At 44.5% G+C, this 18289-nt stretch overlaps 1 protein-coding gene across 9 annotated transcripts in view; it reads left to right on the top strand.

The window, feature by feature from the left end:
- Positions 1 to 18289, top strand: part of ANO1 (anoctamin 1) — a 256871-nt gene that overhangs the window by 200046 nt on the left and 38536 nt on the right. For 5 of the 9 annotated variants that reach the window (XM_060262257.1, XM_060262256.1, XM_060262258.1 and 2 more), the window contains 5 exons: positions 9568 to 9642; positions 11247 to 11448; positions 13183 to 13294; positions 14547 to 14604; positions 14715 to 14815. In XM_060262257.1, the coding sequence (XP_060118240.1) occupies positions 9568 to 9642; positions 11247 to 11448; positions 13183 to 13294; positions 14547 to 14604; positions 14715 to 14815 (548 nt within the window). Of the gene's footprint in view, positions 1 to 7206; positions 7285 to 9567; positions 9643 to 11246; positions 11449 to 13182; positions 13295 to 14546; positions 14605 to 14714; positions 14816 to 18289 lie in introns of all 9 variants that reach the window. The other 4 variants (XM_060262253.1, XM_060262252.1, XM_060262251.1 and 1 more) reach the window with 1 other exon arrangement.

The following is an 18289-nucleotide window of genomic DNA, read 5'->3' as shown; positions in this document are numbered from 1 at the left end:
CAGAACCACTAATTTTGGAAGGGGTGTTGAAAGACCTGAGTCAAATTGAGGTGACAAGAGAGGAGGTCCTACAACTGATTGACGAATTAGAAACTAATAAGTCACCAGGTCCGGATGGCATACATCCAAGAGTTCTGAAAGAACTCAAAGGTGAACTTGTGGATCTTCTGACAAAAATATGTAATCTTTCATTGAAATCTGCCTGCGTTCCTGAGGACTGGAAGGTAGCAAATGTCACCCCCATCTTTAAGAAGGGTTCCAGAGGAGATCGGGGAAATTACAGGCCAGTCAGTCTGGCTTCAATACCGGGAAAGTTGGTAGAAACCATTATCAAGGACAGAATGAATAGGCACATTGATGAACATAAGTTATTGAGGAAGACTCAGCATGGGTTCTGTAAGGGAAGATCTTGCCTCACTAACCTGTTACAGTTCTTTGAGGGGGTGAACAAACATGTGGATAAAGGGGACCCAATAGATGTTGTTTACCTTGACTTTCAGAAAGCTTTTGATAAAGTTCCTCATCAAAGGCTCCTTAGTAAGCTTGAGAGACATGGAGTAAAAGGACAGGTCCTCTTGTGAATCAAAAACTGGCTAATTAATAGGAAGTAGAGAGTGAGTATAAATGGGCAGCCTTCACAGTGGAGGACAGTAAGCAGTGGAGTGCCGCAGGGCTCAGTACTGGGTCCCATGCTCTTTAACTTGTTCATTAATGATCTGGAGTTGGGAGTAAGCAGTGAAGTGGCCAAGTTTGCAGATGACACTAAATTGCTCAGGGTGGTAAGAACTAGGGGTGTGCATTCGGTTCGGCCGAACCAAATCAACCGCCGAATCCAGTTGGGGCCCATTATGCGGGAGTCGAGTATGGCTCCCCGTATACTTCCGTATAGATATTCGGAAGTATACAGAATTCAATGGGAAAGGGGCTTCTGCAGCCTCAGGGGAGCTGCTTACCTCCTTTCCTGCCTTTGGTAGCCTTTTCCCGCCTCTCCCATAGCCTCCATGGGATCAGGGAGAGGGGGAGGGGGAAGAGGAGCCCCAACAGCCAATCCAAAGCATGCATTTGCAAAATGCATTGCAAATGCATGCTTTGCAGGGCTGTTGTGTAGCTGATCCCCAGCCATCAGCAACATTGTTGTTCTTTTGATCTTTTGCTTACTTGGGTATCCAAGTAAGCACTGTTGTCTGGCCAATCACAGAGCAGTGCTATTTTTTGAAACTGCTCTGTATAGGGCCAGAGAACCTTTTTAAGGAGTCTGCCTAGCTGGACTCCTCCATTGCTGCTGTGTTGGTGTGAGAGAGAGATTGTGCTTTGCTGGCCCTTGGCCTCAGCTGCTTCTGCTCTCTCTCAGCCTTACCAGACTTGCCTGGAGTAGAGAAGACTTCTAAGGTAAGACAGTCTTGGGGTTCTTGTTTTTATTTTAGTTGGTAAAAGGACTTTTTAAGACTCGAGAGTCCCTTTATTTATCCAGATTTGGGTGGTGGGCAGCTTATTTGGGGTTAGGGGGTTCTGCTGGGGGAGGGAGCCTGGGATGGGGGGGTTGCCAATTTGCCCATATCTTACTTTAGTGAGAGGACTTTAAAAGTGCAGTGTCCTTTTACTTTTCCTGATTTGGGTGGCTTAGATTTCTTGGGGTTAGGGTGAAGGGGTTTTTTGGGGGGGAGGGGTTGGTAAAGTTCCTGTATTGTTAAAAGTTAAGATTTTTACTGTTTTAAAAGGATTCTGTGTTTGATTTGTTGCTCCTGTGTTGTGCTGCTGTTGTTCCTTTTCTCTTCTGGTTCTGGTTCTTGGGGGGGCTGTTTGGCCTAATTTTCATTGTTTAAAAGGCCACTTTTTAACAGTTGAGTTTCTTGACCTTCTCCTGTTGTCCCTTTTCCTGGTTCTGGTTTTGCGGGGGGGGGGGGAGCTGGCACCTGGGTGAGAGAACCAGAACCAGCAGGCTTGTTGTGCTTGGCCAGCTCTCCCCATGTTGTTTCGGGCAGGGCTGGAGAGCTGGCACCTGTAGATTGTGTCTTCTGTGGCAGGGAAGCTGGCACCTGGGTGAGAGACCCAGAACCAGCAGGCTTGTTGTGCTTGGCCAGCTCTCCCCATGTTGTTTGGGGCAGGGCTGGAGAGCTGGCATCTGTAGATTGTGTGTTCTGTGACAGGGAAGCTGGCACCTGGGTGAGAGAACCAGAGCCAGCATGCTTGTTGTGCTTGGCCAGCTCTCCCTGTGTTGTTTGGGGCAGGGCTGGAGAGCTGGCATCTGTAGATTGTGTCTTCTGTGGCAGGGAAGCTGGCACCTGGGTGAGAGAACCAGAGCCAGCATGCTTGTTGTGCTTGGCCAGCTCTCCCCATGTTGTTTGGGGCAGGGCTGGAGAGCTGGCATCTGTAGATTGTGTGTTCTGTGGCAGGGAAGCTGGCACCTGGGTGAGAGACCCAGAACCAGCATGCTTGTTGTGCTTGGCCAGCTCTCCCCGTGTTGTTTGGGGCAGGGCTGGAAAGCTGGCATCTGTAGATTGTGTGTTCTGTGGCAGGGAAGCTGGCAACCGGGTGAGAGACCCAGAGCCAGCATGCTTGTTGTGCTTGGCCAGCTCTCCCCGCGTTCTTTGGGGCAGGGCTGGAGAGCTGACATCTGTAGATTGTGTGTTCTATGGCAGGGAATCTGGCACCTGGGTGAGAGACCCAGAGCCAGCAGGCTTGTTGTGCTTGGCCAGCTCTCCCCGCGTTCTTTGGGGCAGGGCTGGAGAACTGGCATCTGGGTTTGCTGCAGCCAGGTCTGCAGAGCAGACCTTGAGGAGATTGTGTGTTGTGTGGCAGGGTTCTTAGAGTAGATAGATGTATATAGTGTATTTGCATCCTATAGAGATTCTCTGGTGTGAAGTTAGGTTTGTCTTTGGGTGCCCCAGGAATTGGATCCCCTGGCCCAATCTTTTTGGGACTTGGGGGGTTTGTAGGGGAGAGTCCCCTGCAGGTCCCCTGCAAATTTGGGGGCTCTCCCTCAAACCCCTTCCCTTCCAGGTGGCTTCAAATATACCCTATTTGCCATTGATTTCAATGCCCCATGGGGTATAATGGGGCCGTATATTCGGAAATAGCCGCACATCTACCGTATATGCGGCTATTCCAACTACGGAATTCAGAAATATACGGGATTCCGTATTTTTTCCCCCATGTACTTCCGAATCCGTGTACTGCCGAATTTTTTTTTGCACATCCGTAGTGAAAACCAGAGGGGATTGTGAGGCACTCCAAAGGGATCTGTTGAGGCTGGGTGAGTGGGCGTCAACGTGGCAGATGAGTTTCAATATGGCCAAGTGTAAAGTAATGCACAATGGGGCCAAGAATCCCAGCTACAAATACAAGTTGATGGGTTGTGAACTGGCAGAGACTGACCAAGAGAGAGATCTTGGGGTCGTGGTAGATAACTCACTGAAAATGTCAAGACAATGTGTGATTGCAATAAAAAAGGCCAACGCCATGCTGGGAATTATTAAATTTAAAATTGTAATTATGTTTTTTGTTTTATTAGTTTTATTGGTTTTTAACTTGTGAAAATGAATGTTGTGAGCCACCCTGAGTCCCCTTGCTAAAAGGGCAGGATAGAAATTTAATGTAATAAATAAATAATAAATTAGGAAGGGAATTGAAAACAAATCAACCAGTATCATAATGCCCCCCTGTATAAATCGATGGTGCCGTCTCATTTGGAATGCTGTGTACAATTCTGGTCATCGCACCTCAAAAGGGATATTATAGCACTGGAAAAAATCCAGAAAAGGGCAACTAGAATGATTAAAGGTTTGAAACACTTTCCCTATGAAGAAAGGTTAAAACGCTTGGGGCTCTTTAGCTTGGAGAAATGTCAACTGTGGGGTGATATGATAGAAGAAGAAGAAGAAGATATTGGATTTATATCCCGCCCTCCACTCCGAAGAGTCTCAGAGCGGCTCACAATCTCCTTTACCTTCCTCCCCCACAAACAGCCACAACCAGATATAGAATTCCACCAATATACCAAGCTGTTACATGGCACAGAAATAGGTGCTGGAGACAAAACCTGTTGGCATCAGAATGGATATTAGATCCAGGTGGGTAGCAGTGTTGGTCTAAAGCAACAGAAAAAAAGTTAATGTGCATGCACACTTCCTCAGGCAAACTGAAATGAAACTTACCAGTCTGTGCATATTATTCACTTAAACAGAAAGGCTTTTCTGTTATCATGCAGCCACTGGTGTAGACTCACTAATTAAATACTTTGGTGACTAGACTTTAGAACTGATATATTTGTTCCTGTTTGTCATGTATAAAATGCCACTACTGTGGGATTCAGGATCAGTAAGCAAGCATGCAGTTCAACAGGAAATGTTCACATGAAAGATTCTTCCCATTTTAGCCACCTGACTGGTACAGGGTTTAAATGAAGTAAATAAAGAATAAATAGAGCTGAAGATGGGAGGCAGATAAGAGGTAGGTTGGTCAACGGCTGGGAAGGAGAGAATGAAGCAGGGGGAGGATATGGGGATTGCCAAGAGGAGGGAAAGGGGAGATAGTGTGGGAAAGAGGGAAGTGAGGTGCCACTCCACAAGTCCTTGAGGGTTCCCTACAATGCAAGCAGGCTTGCCCAGTGGCCAGCACCACACAACTGGGTGACAGTTTTCCTAGGTGGAAGCTGCAGGGATGGAGGTGACAGAAAGGTGGAGATAAATGTGGGAAGGAGATAGGGTTGGTGGCTGCTGTGTGGGAAGGAGATAGGGTTGCCAACTCCAGGTTGGAAAATTCCTGGAGATTTGAGGGGTGGAGCCTCAGGAGGGTGGGGTTTGAGGCAGGGAGGGTATAGTGCCATATACTCAACCCTCCAAGGCATTCATTTCCTTAGGGGAACTAGGTTTGCCAACCTCCAGGTGGGGCTGGAAATCACCTGGAATTAAAATTGTTGTTCAGATGACAGAGATCAGTTCCCTGGAGAAAATGGCTGCTTTGGAGGTGGAACTCTATGGCATAATATGCTGCTGAGGTTGCTTCCCTCCCTAAACCTTGCCCTCCCAAGGTTCCACCCCAACTCTCCATGAATTGCCCAACCTAGAGCTGGCAGTCCAACAGGAGAAGGTGAGGTTTGGGGAGGCTTATTGGGAGGTCTGTTGTGATCCCAGGAGGTTGGCAACCCTAGAAGGAGAAAAGGAAGCCAGAAAAGGGGAGAGACTATGGGGATGTTCAGGAAAGGCAAAGAGGAAATAGTGTGGGAGTGAGATGTGTCCCAGAAGACCTTATAGGTTCTCACATGTTGATCTCTAATTTTAAAAATTATATATTTGTGAAAATCTGAGGATGTCTTGGATCTTACCCTGTTCTTGTATTTCCAGGAGGCTCTTCATCCCATCAAAGAGGGGGAGGGAAATTTTCCCATCTTCTGGGCATGGAGCAGGGGTCACTGAGGGTGTGAGGGGGGTATTTGTGGATTTGCTTCCTTGTCCAGGGGGTTGGACTAGATGACCCTGAAGGTCCCCTCCAACTTTGTTTCTGTTATTTTCAGTAATTATGTCTCCCTACACTGCAGTCCTTCAGTTTGCCCTCTACACAGTTCAGAGTACACAGTTTTGGGTAGCAAAACAAAGGCTCTTCTCATGCTAGATATGAACAAATCTTGCAAAGCATGATTTTTGTCATTCAATTCAGTAGCATTTGACCAAGCAAAATATTGTGTAGATTGGCAGTAGTAGATAGAGAGCCCCTATCATCATCAAAGTGACAGCTGCCCTGCCCACACATGCACGCGCACACACAAAAACATTACTTTTCAACATCAAGTCTGGAGAGCCCCTTACCCCTTCAGAGACATTGTTGGGCAGAGCCCCCCCACCCATACTGTATAGCGCTATCAGCACACGCTGGGTACTTTGCATAATTTTTAAAGGGGCTCCCCAGACCTGATGTTGAAAAGTAATGTCTCCTCTCCAAACTATGGCCGCTTAGAACCGTTGCATCTCCACAATTCTTTAAATAACGTCTGTGTTGCAAAACACACTTTTCCCAAACAATATGAAGCCTGCTACACCTGTAGCTGACCCTCCTTTCCCCCTTAGGAAACATCAGGCATTCCTTGAGGTGGGCGGATCCCTAGCCTCCCATCGGGGACTGTTGCATCACTCCCCCATAAGGAAATATATGACGTTCGTTTTTTGTGTGTGCGCGCGTGCATTTGTGGGCGGGGCAGCTGTCACTTTGATGATTATAGGGGAGACCCCTATCTACTACTATTGGCACAGCAGTCAAAGGAATTCACTTTCAAATAAAGATAAGGTCTGGCATTATGAGCTTCTAATTTTTAGCCTTCCATTGCTCATAGTTATTTCTAATAGCTAACACAGAGCTTTTTTTATATGCCACAAAATATGACAACAGAGTCCTGCAAGATCAAACTTATGTCTGTTTCCAACAATGGCCAGCCATATACCTTGAGGAAACCCACAAACAAGGCATGAAGGCAAGAACCCTGTCCTGTTTGGTTGGTGCCTAAGATGCTGCTCTGTCTTGTGGCTGCTAGTGCTAGCCCCAATGAATCATCCCTCAAAGCCTAAAATAGCCCTGAAAAGGGCTGGGTTCTCTCCTCCCTCTATCAGAAACAAAAGCTTGAACTTCAGCAGTAGTGGTTCCCCAGCAACAACCACTGGGGCATTTGTTTCTTAGAACTACAGGTACTCTTTTTATCATTAGAGAAGTTAACTCCCCTTTTTTATTTTTTAGATTTCAGATTCTTCTTCAATCCTGATGCTTTTCTCAGGTTTATAGAAAGATCCACCTTGTCTGGATTTAAATATCCACAGGTGGGCCCATCAGCTTAAATCAGTTAAAGAGCACCAGTCCTACAGCAGATCGTAAGAAATTCTGCTGCTTCCACCCCTCCATTATATGGGAGTTCAGACTTCTTTCCACATTGCAGAAGTTATCAGAGTCAAAATCTTAACTTCTTATGCAATGCACTACAGAATTATTTTGACAAAAATAGTGGTTGTCTTCTTGTGGCTTGATTTTATATTTTCTCCCTTGAGTTAATTAACTTCATAAATTGCATTTGCCCATAACATGTAATAGACAGCTTGTGTTTGTTTATTTAAAGCTGAAAATGTCCATTTTCTGCACAAGGTATTGATTTATTTGCCAAAACAAGTCAGTGCTTTGTAACAACCATATTGCATGATCCTTTTTGTTTTCTTTGAATGCCATCAGAAGGGCCAGCAATTGCCAGAAGAGGCAGCAAACAAATGGCGACAAAGAGTTAAGAAAGTCATGGCTGGGGTGAAATTGGTACATTTCATTCAAATATGCAGAAACTATGAGTGACTATAGAAACCAACATTGATTTATTTTCTAAACTTTGTGTCTTGATTGTCTAATATTCACATGTACTTATTTTCCCCTCCCCCTCCCCTTTTGTTAGCACCCTTACCAAGACTGTTTCGAATGGCACTGCATGGTTATTCTTTATATATTGACTGATGTGGCACTTTTGCAATGGTGCACGTGCCATGTGCTTGAAAGAATTGCCTGCTGTTGTTTTTTCAGACAACATGCATGTTGGTGCGCATGTAACATTGACATTCTTGTAATTATATAGGATGCACGCTATCATATACAATGTGCTAGTAATGAATCATGTCATGTCTTTAATCTCAATGACAGTATATAGAATTAAAATTGTCATTGCTTGATGAATTTAGAAATTAAACAAGCAGGTTTAATCAAAGAATTTAGTAAGTTGGATTCAGCAGATCCATTCATTTAACAGCACTGCTTTCCTGTGGTGCAATGACCTTCCTGCCAATGCAAAATCCTTTTGCACCTGACTAAAGCTCTTTGCAATGGAGGAATGCACTGCTGTTAATAGACTGTAGCTGCAAGATGCAATTATGTGTCTCAACCCAGAGATGTGGCCAGTCTCGTTAAAGGTTCCCAGGACATCAGGAGAAGCTGCATAAGTTGCATTTCCTGTTCTGTTTGTCCACTAGTCCTTTTTTCACCCTTCTCCCTAGCCTGCTGTAGGGGAACACTGGATACCTGCCTACTACAGCAGACAAGGGAAGAAGATAGAAAGGAACCAATGGGAAGAAAGCAGTTGCATCCTATCCTATTGCTTAACCAGTGGAACTTTGAAAGAAACCAGCAGCATCACTTGGCAACTGTGGGAAATGTAGGCAGAACTGAACAAAGATACAGAGTTTGTTTGAAATTCCTTATCACTTGTCATGTTTTCTTCCCTGCTGACATTAACAAATGCAGAGCCATATGTAAATCCTCATACTAGCCAGACTACCAGTTTTATGACTTTTACTATGACCAGGAAGGCAATTTCTGTGTCCTTATCTTGGAAAGAAGGAGTGAGAACAAGGCAAGGAGCACAGTGGGTACACTAGGATTTTGAAACAATTTATTTACTCTCACTAACATTCATCCATTCTTGTGAGTGGCCACAAAGTATGTACAAACCAATATATTTGGATGTGCACTGGTAACCTTGAATAATTGAGCTCAGTGGCCAAATTATATGTTACTTCAAACACCTGGCTGCTGCTCATCCACAGATCTTCCCAGCATACTCTTTGCTTAAAACAGATTAATGATGTCATTGGGTTAAAAGTTTCCTGTCTCTAGGAAGTGACAGCCGGTGAAGTGCAGCAGGAAAGGGAAATGTGACATCATGGGTCAGTCACAGTGATGTGATGGGTCTGTTCTAACTAAAGTTACTGGGAGACATGGGTCAGTAGCAAGCTGACAGCCATGCAGTTATAATAACGGGCAGTTGGCCTTCAAATATAGGATGCTATACAGCAAGTATGATCTTTCCAGAATGAGATTAGCAGGAACTATCCTAATAATATTTTCCTACAAATGTGTCCCAACCCAGAGATGTAGCCAGTCTCCAAGGGAAGAGAACTGTAACATTTTAAATTGTATACACACGCGCACACTTATGAACAAAATAGGAGTCAATTGATTCCTATTTTGTTCTACTACTTCAGACCAACACGGCTGTCTATTTGGATCTGCGCACATATGATATATACAAATATATAATATATATAATTATAATATATATTATTCTATATTGTGTTAATATATTACATATTATATAATATATATTATATAATATTGTATATAAAAGAATGTATTCCATTCTTTTGCAGTCCTTCTGAATACTTACCTTTTAAAAAACTGCTTGGCTAAGACAGATGCTCAAATTATTTCCACTTGGAAACAAATATAGAAATCTGTTGTCCTCTTTATACATATGTAGGTCCACTGAATTTACCTTACCCTATCCCAATTACCTTTTCAAAAAAACTGTGCAATCCTAAGAACACTATCCTGGGAGTAAACCCCACAAAGTACATTTGAGTAGAATTCTGGATAGACCTGTGTAAGGTTGCTCCCAAAATGTTACTTCTTAGTTACTTTGTCTCTGCAGTTCAATAAAGTTATGTGTTTGATTGCTTTTCCACACAGCAAAGCTTGAATGCAGAGCACAATCGTTCAGCTGCTTTGTATAGCCCTATTAAATAGCAGGTTGTTGTGTTTTCTTTCATGTTTTAGACTGAAAAAGAAAAACTGACATGGAAAGATCGTTTTCCAGCATATTTTACCAATTTTGTGAGCATTATTTTCATGGTAAGTATAACTTAGTAAATATTTTAAATTCTTTGCAATGCCAGGTTTTTGAAAGGGTAAAGAAAGCTTCCCTAAGATGTTATAGAAGCAGTCTGAGCTTTTAAAGTTTGACTTTTGTATATACTTTAGTTGGCCTGGGAATGAGAACTTTTTTTCAATTAATGCATTGAAAGCAACCTGATTTTTATTGATTGAGTGTTCCACTTTTTGGCCCTCTTGGCCTCTTCAATATATTAAAAAATTCAATAACCAATAAAAATCAATTACAACAGCAAAATTGGCAATATTATGCAAAATGAACTACTGCAAGAACAAAATGCTGCTAGCACAGCTGTCCTCTTAATCGGGGAAATTATCACAGCCACATAAAGACCTCCCACACAGTACGAAACATATCATATGAAGCAAGGACTGAAACATTCACTAGTATGCCTGATTATCTTGACTTCCTTATAATGTAGTTGCAACTACCTTTTAAAATAATTAGTGATATGTACCCCGGAAAATCTAGACCTGGCTCTACAAGCCGTGGCATCTTGGCTCAGACTGAGTCGACTGAAACTGAATCCGACAAAGACGGAGGTTCTCTACCTGAGTCGGGGTGGTCCAAGGGGAGAGATCCATCTGCCGACTCTTGACGGGGTGCCACTAACACCGGTCCCTAAGGTCAGGAGTTTAGGCGTGCTCCTTGAATCCTCCCTTACAATGGAGGCCCAGGTAGCAGCCACTGTTAGATCTGCCTTCTTTCATCTTCGGCGGGTATGGCAGCTGGCTCCTTTCCTGGAGCACAACGATTTAGCGATGGTAATCCATGCTACGGTCACCTCAAGAATAGATTATTGTAATGCTCTCTACATGGGGCTACCCTTGACGCAAACCCGGAGACTACAGCTTGTGCAGAATGCTGCGGCACGGCTGCTAATGAGGCTGCCACGATGGGAGCACATTCAGCCAGTGCTGAAAGAGCTGCACTGGCTACCTGTTGTGTTCCGAGTTAGCTTCAAGGTGTTGGTATTGACCTTTAAAGCCCTTTATGGTCAGGGACCTGCATATCTACGGGACCGCCTTTCTCCATATATCCCCCAGAGAGCACTGCGGTCGGGGGCAAAAAACCTACTCTCGGTCCCCAGACCAAAAGAAGCCAGGCTATGCGTGACAAGATCTAGGGCCTTTTCGATGGCAGCACCAGAGCTTTGGAATGCCCTTCCAGAAGCCGTACGGGCCCTGCGAGATCTGTCTGCGTTCCGCAGGGCCTGTAAGACCAAGTTGTTCAAGCAGGCCTTCGATGCTTGATGGAAAGATGGCTGCCACCGGACATCACACAGATTGCCGGTGATCACTGTTTGGAATTTTAATGCCGCTTATAATGTATGGATTCAGCACTATATAATGGTTTTTAAAAATTGTAATATGTTTTTGAACTGTGAATTGTAAATTATGGTTTTATATATTTTATTAGTTTAACTGTGTAAATGATACTGTGAGCCGCCCTGAGTCCGCTTGCGGAGAGGGCGGGATATAAGTCAAATGTAATAAAATAAATAAGTAAATAAATAAATATCTGAGCTTTTTACAGCATATAATATACTGTTTTTAATTTCCAGATTGGGCTGACATTTGCAATTGTTTTTGGGGTCATCATATACCGAATCTCCACTGCAGCAGCTTTAGCCATCAGTTCATCTCCAGCTGGCCGGTCTAATATTAGAGTAACTGTGACTGCAACTGCAGTGATTATTAATCTAGTGGTGATAATAATCTTGGATGAAGTATATGGCTGCATAGCCAGATGGCTGACCCAGATTGGTAGGTATAAACTATGATTTAAAACTGTAGTTTCAATAAATGACCTGTCCAAAGAGTGTAATACCATGCAAAACCACCCAGGCGTAAACCTCTGGGCAATAGTTGGCACTATCCCTTGAACACATTTCAAGAGGCAGAGTACATGTCACGTTAAGTATCTGTGATCAGATCACCCAATGTGTGCTTCAGCATTCACCAATCTTGTATCTTTCTGTTTTCCATACACATGCACACACATCCAGCATGGCACCTCCAATCCAGGAGGGCCCCCAAGTTTGCTTTTTAACAGTGAAGCTTATGCCAGAAGATCCAATTATGAATCCCCAGTATAATGTGTAGTCTAGCACTGATTATAAATAAAGAAACTGGAGATAAATCAGTTCCCTCCTCACTTACGTTGGAGTACAAAGCATTTTTGAAAGTTCATCTCCAGCTGTGGAGATGCTTCTCTCAGTTCATTTATAGCCTATGTCCTAAAGATCAGCTTCAGCTAACATAGCATTTTTAAAATTTCAGTCATTGTTTACTTATGGGGGGGAATCAGAACAGATGTATATAACTCTTACTGAAACTTCAATATCACTCACAGCAAAATAATTCTGTCCAAAATCCCTTCTTTCTGATCTGTTCAGATCAATGTTCAAATATATTGCAGTGCATGCTGCCATAGTTGTGTCATTGTCGATTTTCTTTGGAAGTTTGAGTTTTTCTGTCCCTACTTTCCCTATCAAAAGGGATGCAATCAGATGATTAGTTCTTGTAATCTAGGGTATATTCTGTACAGCACATAAAAAGCAAGAAGCATGGCAACTGTGCAGAGAAAGGAATACAGTTACTAAAATAGACACAGATTACTCAAACAAGCATGTTGTATACAGTAACAGGTCTACTCTGCTGTTGAGTTTCTCCCCTCATTCATTTTACAGCCCATTCATAAAGATCACCTTCAGCTAACATAGCATAAACTAACTTCACATGAAGCCAGCTGGGCGACCTTGAGTCAGTCGCAATCCTTTCAGAGTTCTCTCAACCAAAAGAATAAGTCTAGCTCTTCACCTAGTGGTACATAACACTAAAAGAGCTAGAACTTCAGGCTGCCAGACAGTCTTAGGATCTCCTGACTTAACTATACACAATGCTATACAATTCAATTCATTAATTCATTCACGTTCATTCACGTACTGCAAAGTAGCTTCCAGTTTTTGTAGTGAAAATGATATTCGATCAAAGGCATGCAGAGCAGTAAGCCAGTTTTGCGCACTATGGGATAAATTTCTGCATAGTAGCTCCCTACTAGAAATTACTTTGGTATATATGATGGGAAGTGTATCTCAATCCACACTGCCCATGCAAATGTGTTCCATGCCTTTCATATAATGTCCCTGAATGGCAATGACAGGAGACAGCTATGGATATTGTTGTTTTAGCACAGAGACTAGCATCAACACACTTTGGGGTCAGCATTAGAGAGCAAAATCATTAGGCAGTTGCTGTGGCCTTGGAAGGGTTCAACACTGGCCTGCTGCTATGCACCAGTAGTTGTTGCAGTCTTCCTGTCCTTAGTGGTTTTGTATTTATTTCCTTTTTCATCTTGTACGTGCATATTTTTTTCTTTACAAATAACATCTAAACACTTCATAGAAGTCTTCCAAAGTGATATTACAAAGGCTGTAAAATGTAGTTTTAGAATGTATTCCTTTAAAACATCACTTACATTGCTCTCATTTATACCAGAGGTTCCAAAAACCGACAAGAGTTTTGAAGAGCGTTTGATTTTCAAAGCCTTCCTCCTGAAATTTGTTAATGCCTACACTCCCATTTTCTACGTTGCCTTCTTCAAGGGACGGTAAGTTGTACAGTCTAATTAAATGCTTGTCAGTCCCTTGATCGTATGAACATATGAAGCTGCCTTATACTGAATCAGACCCTTGGTCCATCAAAGTCAGTATTGTCTACTCAGACTGGCAACGACTCTCCAAGGTCTCAAACTGAGGTTTTTCACACCTATTTGCCTGGACCCTGTTTAGTTGGAGATGCCAGGGATTGAACCTGGGACCTTCTGCTTACCAAGCAGATGCTCTACCACTGAGCCACCGTCCCTTCATGGTTACTCTCTTTGTTTATGTAAAGTAATTATTCAAGGACAACTGCTACTTAGGCCATGGTGTTAAGAGATGATGCAAAAAATATTGCATTAGTTATGCTTGAGTTAGGAGCACCTTTTATGCACAGTATGAAAAAACAGACATATAATAATGTACTATATGCCTGTCAGTTCATGCCGTGCAAAAGGGAGGCACCTAGGTACGGAAACAAAACGCTCTTTCATGGATTATCTCAGTGTATGTTTGTGTCAATTAAAACATCCATCACATTACTATGAGTACTCGCTTACTTATTTCCAGTCTATTAGTATTTTTCCATAAGACTTTTAAATCGCTTTTTAAGTAGAAAAATCTTGAAGCTCTTAAAAAGAAAAGAGAAAAGGCTTGGAGTATCTGGATTCTGCTATACCCTGCATAGACAGTAACACCTGTGGACTTGTATTTATGGATTATATTTAGAGTTGACAAGTCCCCTCAGACCACCAGTGGGGGATGGAGGGTAGAACTGCCAGATCAATGTTGGGGAACTCCTGGAGGTTTGGTGATGGGACCTGGAGAGGACAGAGATCACAGTGGAGTACAATGCCATAGAGTGGGGACCTCATAGGGCTGCCAATCCCTAGATGGGGGCAGGGGATGGCACTACCAGTACAGTATACACAGCTCCTTTCAGAACAGGAAATTAGGAAAGCCAAAGGACTGAAATCTCTCAGTTATGCACATAAAGTATCCATAATATTTAATGTTCATATAGCCCACTCAAATAGGACTTGCTTCTTTAAACAATATATCTGACAATTCTTTATTTAAAAAAAAATCCAGCTCTGCTTTCTGCTTTTTCTGCTGTATTGGAAAATTATTGACTTTAAAAAAATGCATCCACGTAAATTTTGAATGTGAGAAACATTGCATGAACATTTTGAAAACCTGCCCTACCTTTCACCTACAGAAAGGCAGAATGCAATTCTAACTGTTGTTTTCAAATTATCCTAGATTTGTTGGACGCCCAGGAGACTACGTCTACATTTTTCATTCTTTCAGAATGGAAGAGGTAATAATCCAGGAGTTGCATATTGGTTTTATTAAGAAAACAACAGTGAAAATTCAAGAAGGTTACCTGGAAGAAATGCTGATCTGATATCTACATTTTCTCCCTTTTAGTGTGCTCCTGGTGGCTGCTTAATGGAATTGTGCATACAACTCAGCATTATTATGCTGGGCAAACAGCTGATTCAGAATAATCTGTTTGAGATTGGCATCCCGTAAGTAACCAAAGAATTAAAATAAATCAATATCTGCAAAATAAGCCCTTAATGGTACAAATGTAATTTACTTTTGTTATAAACGAGATATAAAAATAAGATCTGAATAACCCCATGTCATATATATTCTAAAATTACATACCTTTTCTCTGATAAATATGTATTTGTTGTGAACAGCAAAGGAAAAATCATATATAAAAACAGCGATTTAGCAGAGATTTAAGCCAGGTTCTACAGATCTGCTACATTCACAAGTCCCACAAGTTTTAGAAGCCCCTTCTTCTAATCTTCACTGTACCTTCCAAACAATCTCTGAAAAAACTTCAAGTGAAGCCCACCTAAAGACATAATACAGAGGAACTGGTGGGCATATGGGAGAGTTTTTGAAGTTTTCTTTAGAGCTCTCAACCCACTATTCCAATATAATCAGCTTTGCTAAATACTTGCATACATAGTCCAATGTGTTTTGTCTTTACTGTGATTTTCTTCGTTGTCTCTGTGCTTCGCACCCATGGGAATAGGGCACTGCACCAATCCCAATCAGTACGTTTAAAAGCCTGGGATTTTCACACCCTGCAACCAGCGAGTATGTGCCGAGCCCCTACCGCGCATGCTGACTGGGTAGGACACGGACATCCCACCAGTTCCCTTCTGACCATCGTGCCAAACAGTTGGTTTCTACGCAGCTCCTGTTGGTACTTACCTTTGTTGTTTCTTCCGTTTCCTTTGACTTCTACCCGGTTTCTCCCTTCATTGTTGTTGTTTCTAAAATTTATTTTTAAAAGTAGTTAGAGACAGTTTCTGACAGTCTCTTTCCTCCCCCCCCCGTTGGATCCCCCCCCCCGTTCTCAGTCTATGGAAAGGTGTTGGGGGTTCTTTAAATGCTGTACGTGTTGCAGCAGCAGAATTGCCCTCTGGATGGACACTCGCTGTGTCTTTTGTGCCTCGGAGAAAGGCACCGAGTCGACTCATGCCATCATTGTGTCAGGTTTTCCAAGCAAACTAAAAAAAAAAAGAGCAGCGTGTCTCTCGGCTGCCCTGCTTGAATCTGCTCTCATGCAGAACAAGATGTCTTTGACTTCCTTGGCATTGGCTGAGTTGTTGATCACAACCCCAGCAGTTGACGTAGGCTCACAGAGCCAGCTGCCATCTGACACCATTCGCCCCCCTAAACATGTGGTCTGGGTATCTAGGTTGGAATCCTCAATACCTGCCATGAAAAGCAGGGAGGATTTGGGGTCTAAAACTGATAAGCACAAGAAAGATAAAGACACGCACAGAAAACGCGACCACGTCAGCCGTACTCCATCTCTGACTCGGAAGGGCTTGGTATCAGCTTCAACAGGGGCATCCACAGTTCTACATACAACCCCATCCCATTGGAGAAGCCATTCGATATCAAGGCAGTTCACTTCGCAAGCCACCCCCCTTTCTGGCTCTGACCACAAGATTGACCTGACACAGCTCACCTCATCCTCTCACTCCGGTTCCTATGGACCCAGTAATAGGGACTCCCAATCGCAACAGGACGTGGCTAAGCAATCGATGCTGGACAAACCACCGAAGGATCAGCCTATTGATTATAATGCTGACCAGATAACTTCCTTTAGGAGACCGCCCCCACCCCCTAACTGGGATCAATGCCATTTGGGATTTGTATGGAGGTTATCCTTTCAAGAAGATGAAGAAGAAGATATTGGATTTATATCCCGCCCTCCACTCCGAAGAGTCTCAGAGTGGCTCACAATCTCCTTTACCTTCCTCACCCACAACAGTCATCCTGTGAGGTGGGTGGGGTTGGAGAGGGCTCTCACAGCAGCTGCCCTTTCAAGGACAACCTCTGCCAGAGCTATGGCTGACCCAAGGCCATGCTAGCAGGTGCAAGTGGAGGAGTGGGGAATCAAACCCGGTTCTCCCAGATAAGAGTCCGCACACTTAACCACTACACCAAATCGGCTCTCCCTCCCTTCAACCCTCCATATCAGGGGTTCCCAAATCCCTGTTTGCAACCAGGCCTCCATTCCCTGCCTTCTGACACCCCCCCCCCCTGCTGCTGCCGTCCCCTACCCTTGCAGCGCCAACACGCCGCTCCTTCAAGACAAGGCTCAGCTCGCCACCACCAGGGCCTGTCCCCTCCCTCCCTTTCTCCAGCATTATACCATGCTCTGCCCCCCCCCTCCACTGGCACGATCAGAGGAGGCTCAGAGGCCCTAACTGCTTCAACAGGGCCTGACCTGATTCTATGTTTGAAGAGCAGACTGGAGGAGGAGGAGTTTTGTCCCTCCCTCAATTGCTTCAGTGCGCTCTTCAAATGACTTCCAATCAGCCCGGCTCTGCCGAAGTGGCCATAGCCTCCTCGTGGTGTCCCTCTGATCCAGGCCCGTAGCTATGAGAGGGCCTGTGGGGGGCACAGCCCCCTGACTGCTAGGCAGGGCCCCCTGACTTGGGCCCCCTAACCAGCCTCCAGTGCCTCGGCTGCATCCTTCTCCATTCTGCCGTCATCATACACCGTTGCTTCTGTTTGCTTGGGGATGTGATCATACACAGTTGCTTCTGCTTGCTTAGGGGCCGGAAGAATTCTCTCACTTGAATTCTCAAGCAGAAACAATGGAGCACTTTAGGAGCCCAGGACTGAAACTTATGCTCCCTGTTGCTTCTGCTCGCTTAGGGGCTGGAAGAAATCTCTGACCCCTCAGCAAGCAGAAACATTGGGTCACTTTTGGAGCCCAGGATTGAAAGTTAAGCTCCACCTTGTTTCTGCTTGCTTAGGGGCTGGAAGAAATCTCTGACCCCCCCAGCAAGCAGAAACAACTGGGCACTTTCAGCGCCCAGGACTGAAAGTTAAGCTCCACCTTGGGCTGACGTTGGGCTAGAGGGCGCCTGCAAGAAGAGACCATTCTGGCCCTCAAGTGGGGCGGCGGGGGTAGGGGGCGGATGGCTCCGTTGCAGACAGGGCAGGGTAGGGTAGGCTGCCGCACACAAGTGGAGGTCCTGGCTACAATTCGGGGCTGGGGATCAGTGGAAAGGTGAAGTTCGCCTGCCGGGGTTTTCTGGCCTGGTCTCGCTGGCCACCCGAGCGAGGGTGGGAGCTGCACTTCGGCAGCCTCGGCTTGCCCTCCAACAGAAAGAAATCTGAATTGGAGGTCTTGTAGCCGCAGAAGTCAGTTGCGACTTGGTGGCACCTTCCACCCCCCCTTGTCCTGCCGGGCTTGCCTAGCTGGATCATGCTACAGGTAAGGGCAGGAGACCGTGCAGCACGTATCTAAACCTCTGAGTGGCTCCTCACCAGAGCTGCTGGAAGAGGGGTGGAAAGGGATCACCTTGGGGTAGCTGTGGGGAGGGGGGAGGCTGTATGGCAGTGAGCTGGCAGCTTTCCTCCTCAGCGGTGGTAGGAGAGAAGGCCATGGAGGTTGGGGCCACTGTGTGCCCCCTGAAAAAAATCAGAGCCCCCCAATTCTTCAAATCCTGGTTACG

This window comes from Heteronotia binoei, chromosome 21 (assembly GCF_032191835.1).
Source record: "Heteronotia binoei isolate CCM8104 ecotype False Entrance Well chromosome 21, APGP_CSIRO_Hbin_v1, whole genome shotgun sequence".
Taxonomy (NCBI): domain Eukaryota; kingdom Metazoa; phylum Chordata; class Lepidosauria; order Squamata; family Gekkonidae; genus Heteronotia; species Heteronotia binoei.
Note: the sequence above shows the minus strand (reverse complement) of the source record. Positions and strands in the feature narration are given on the sequence as shown.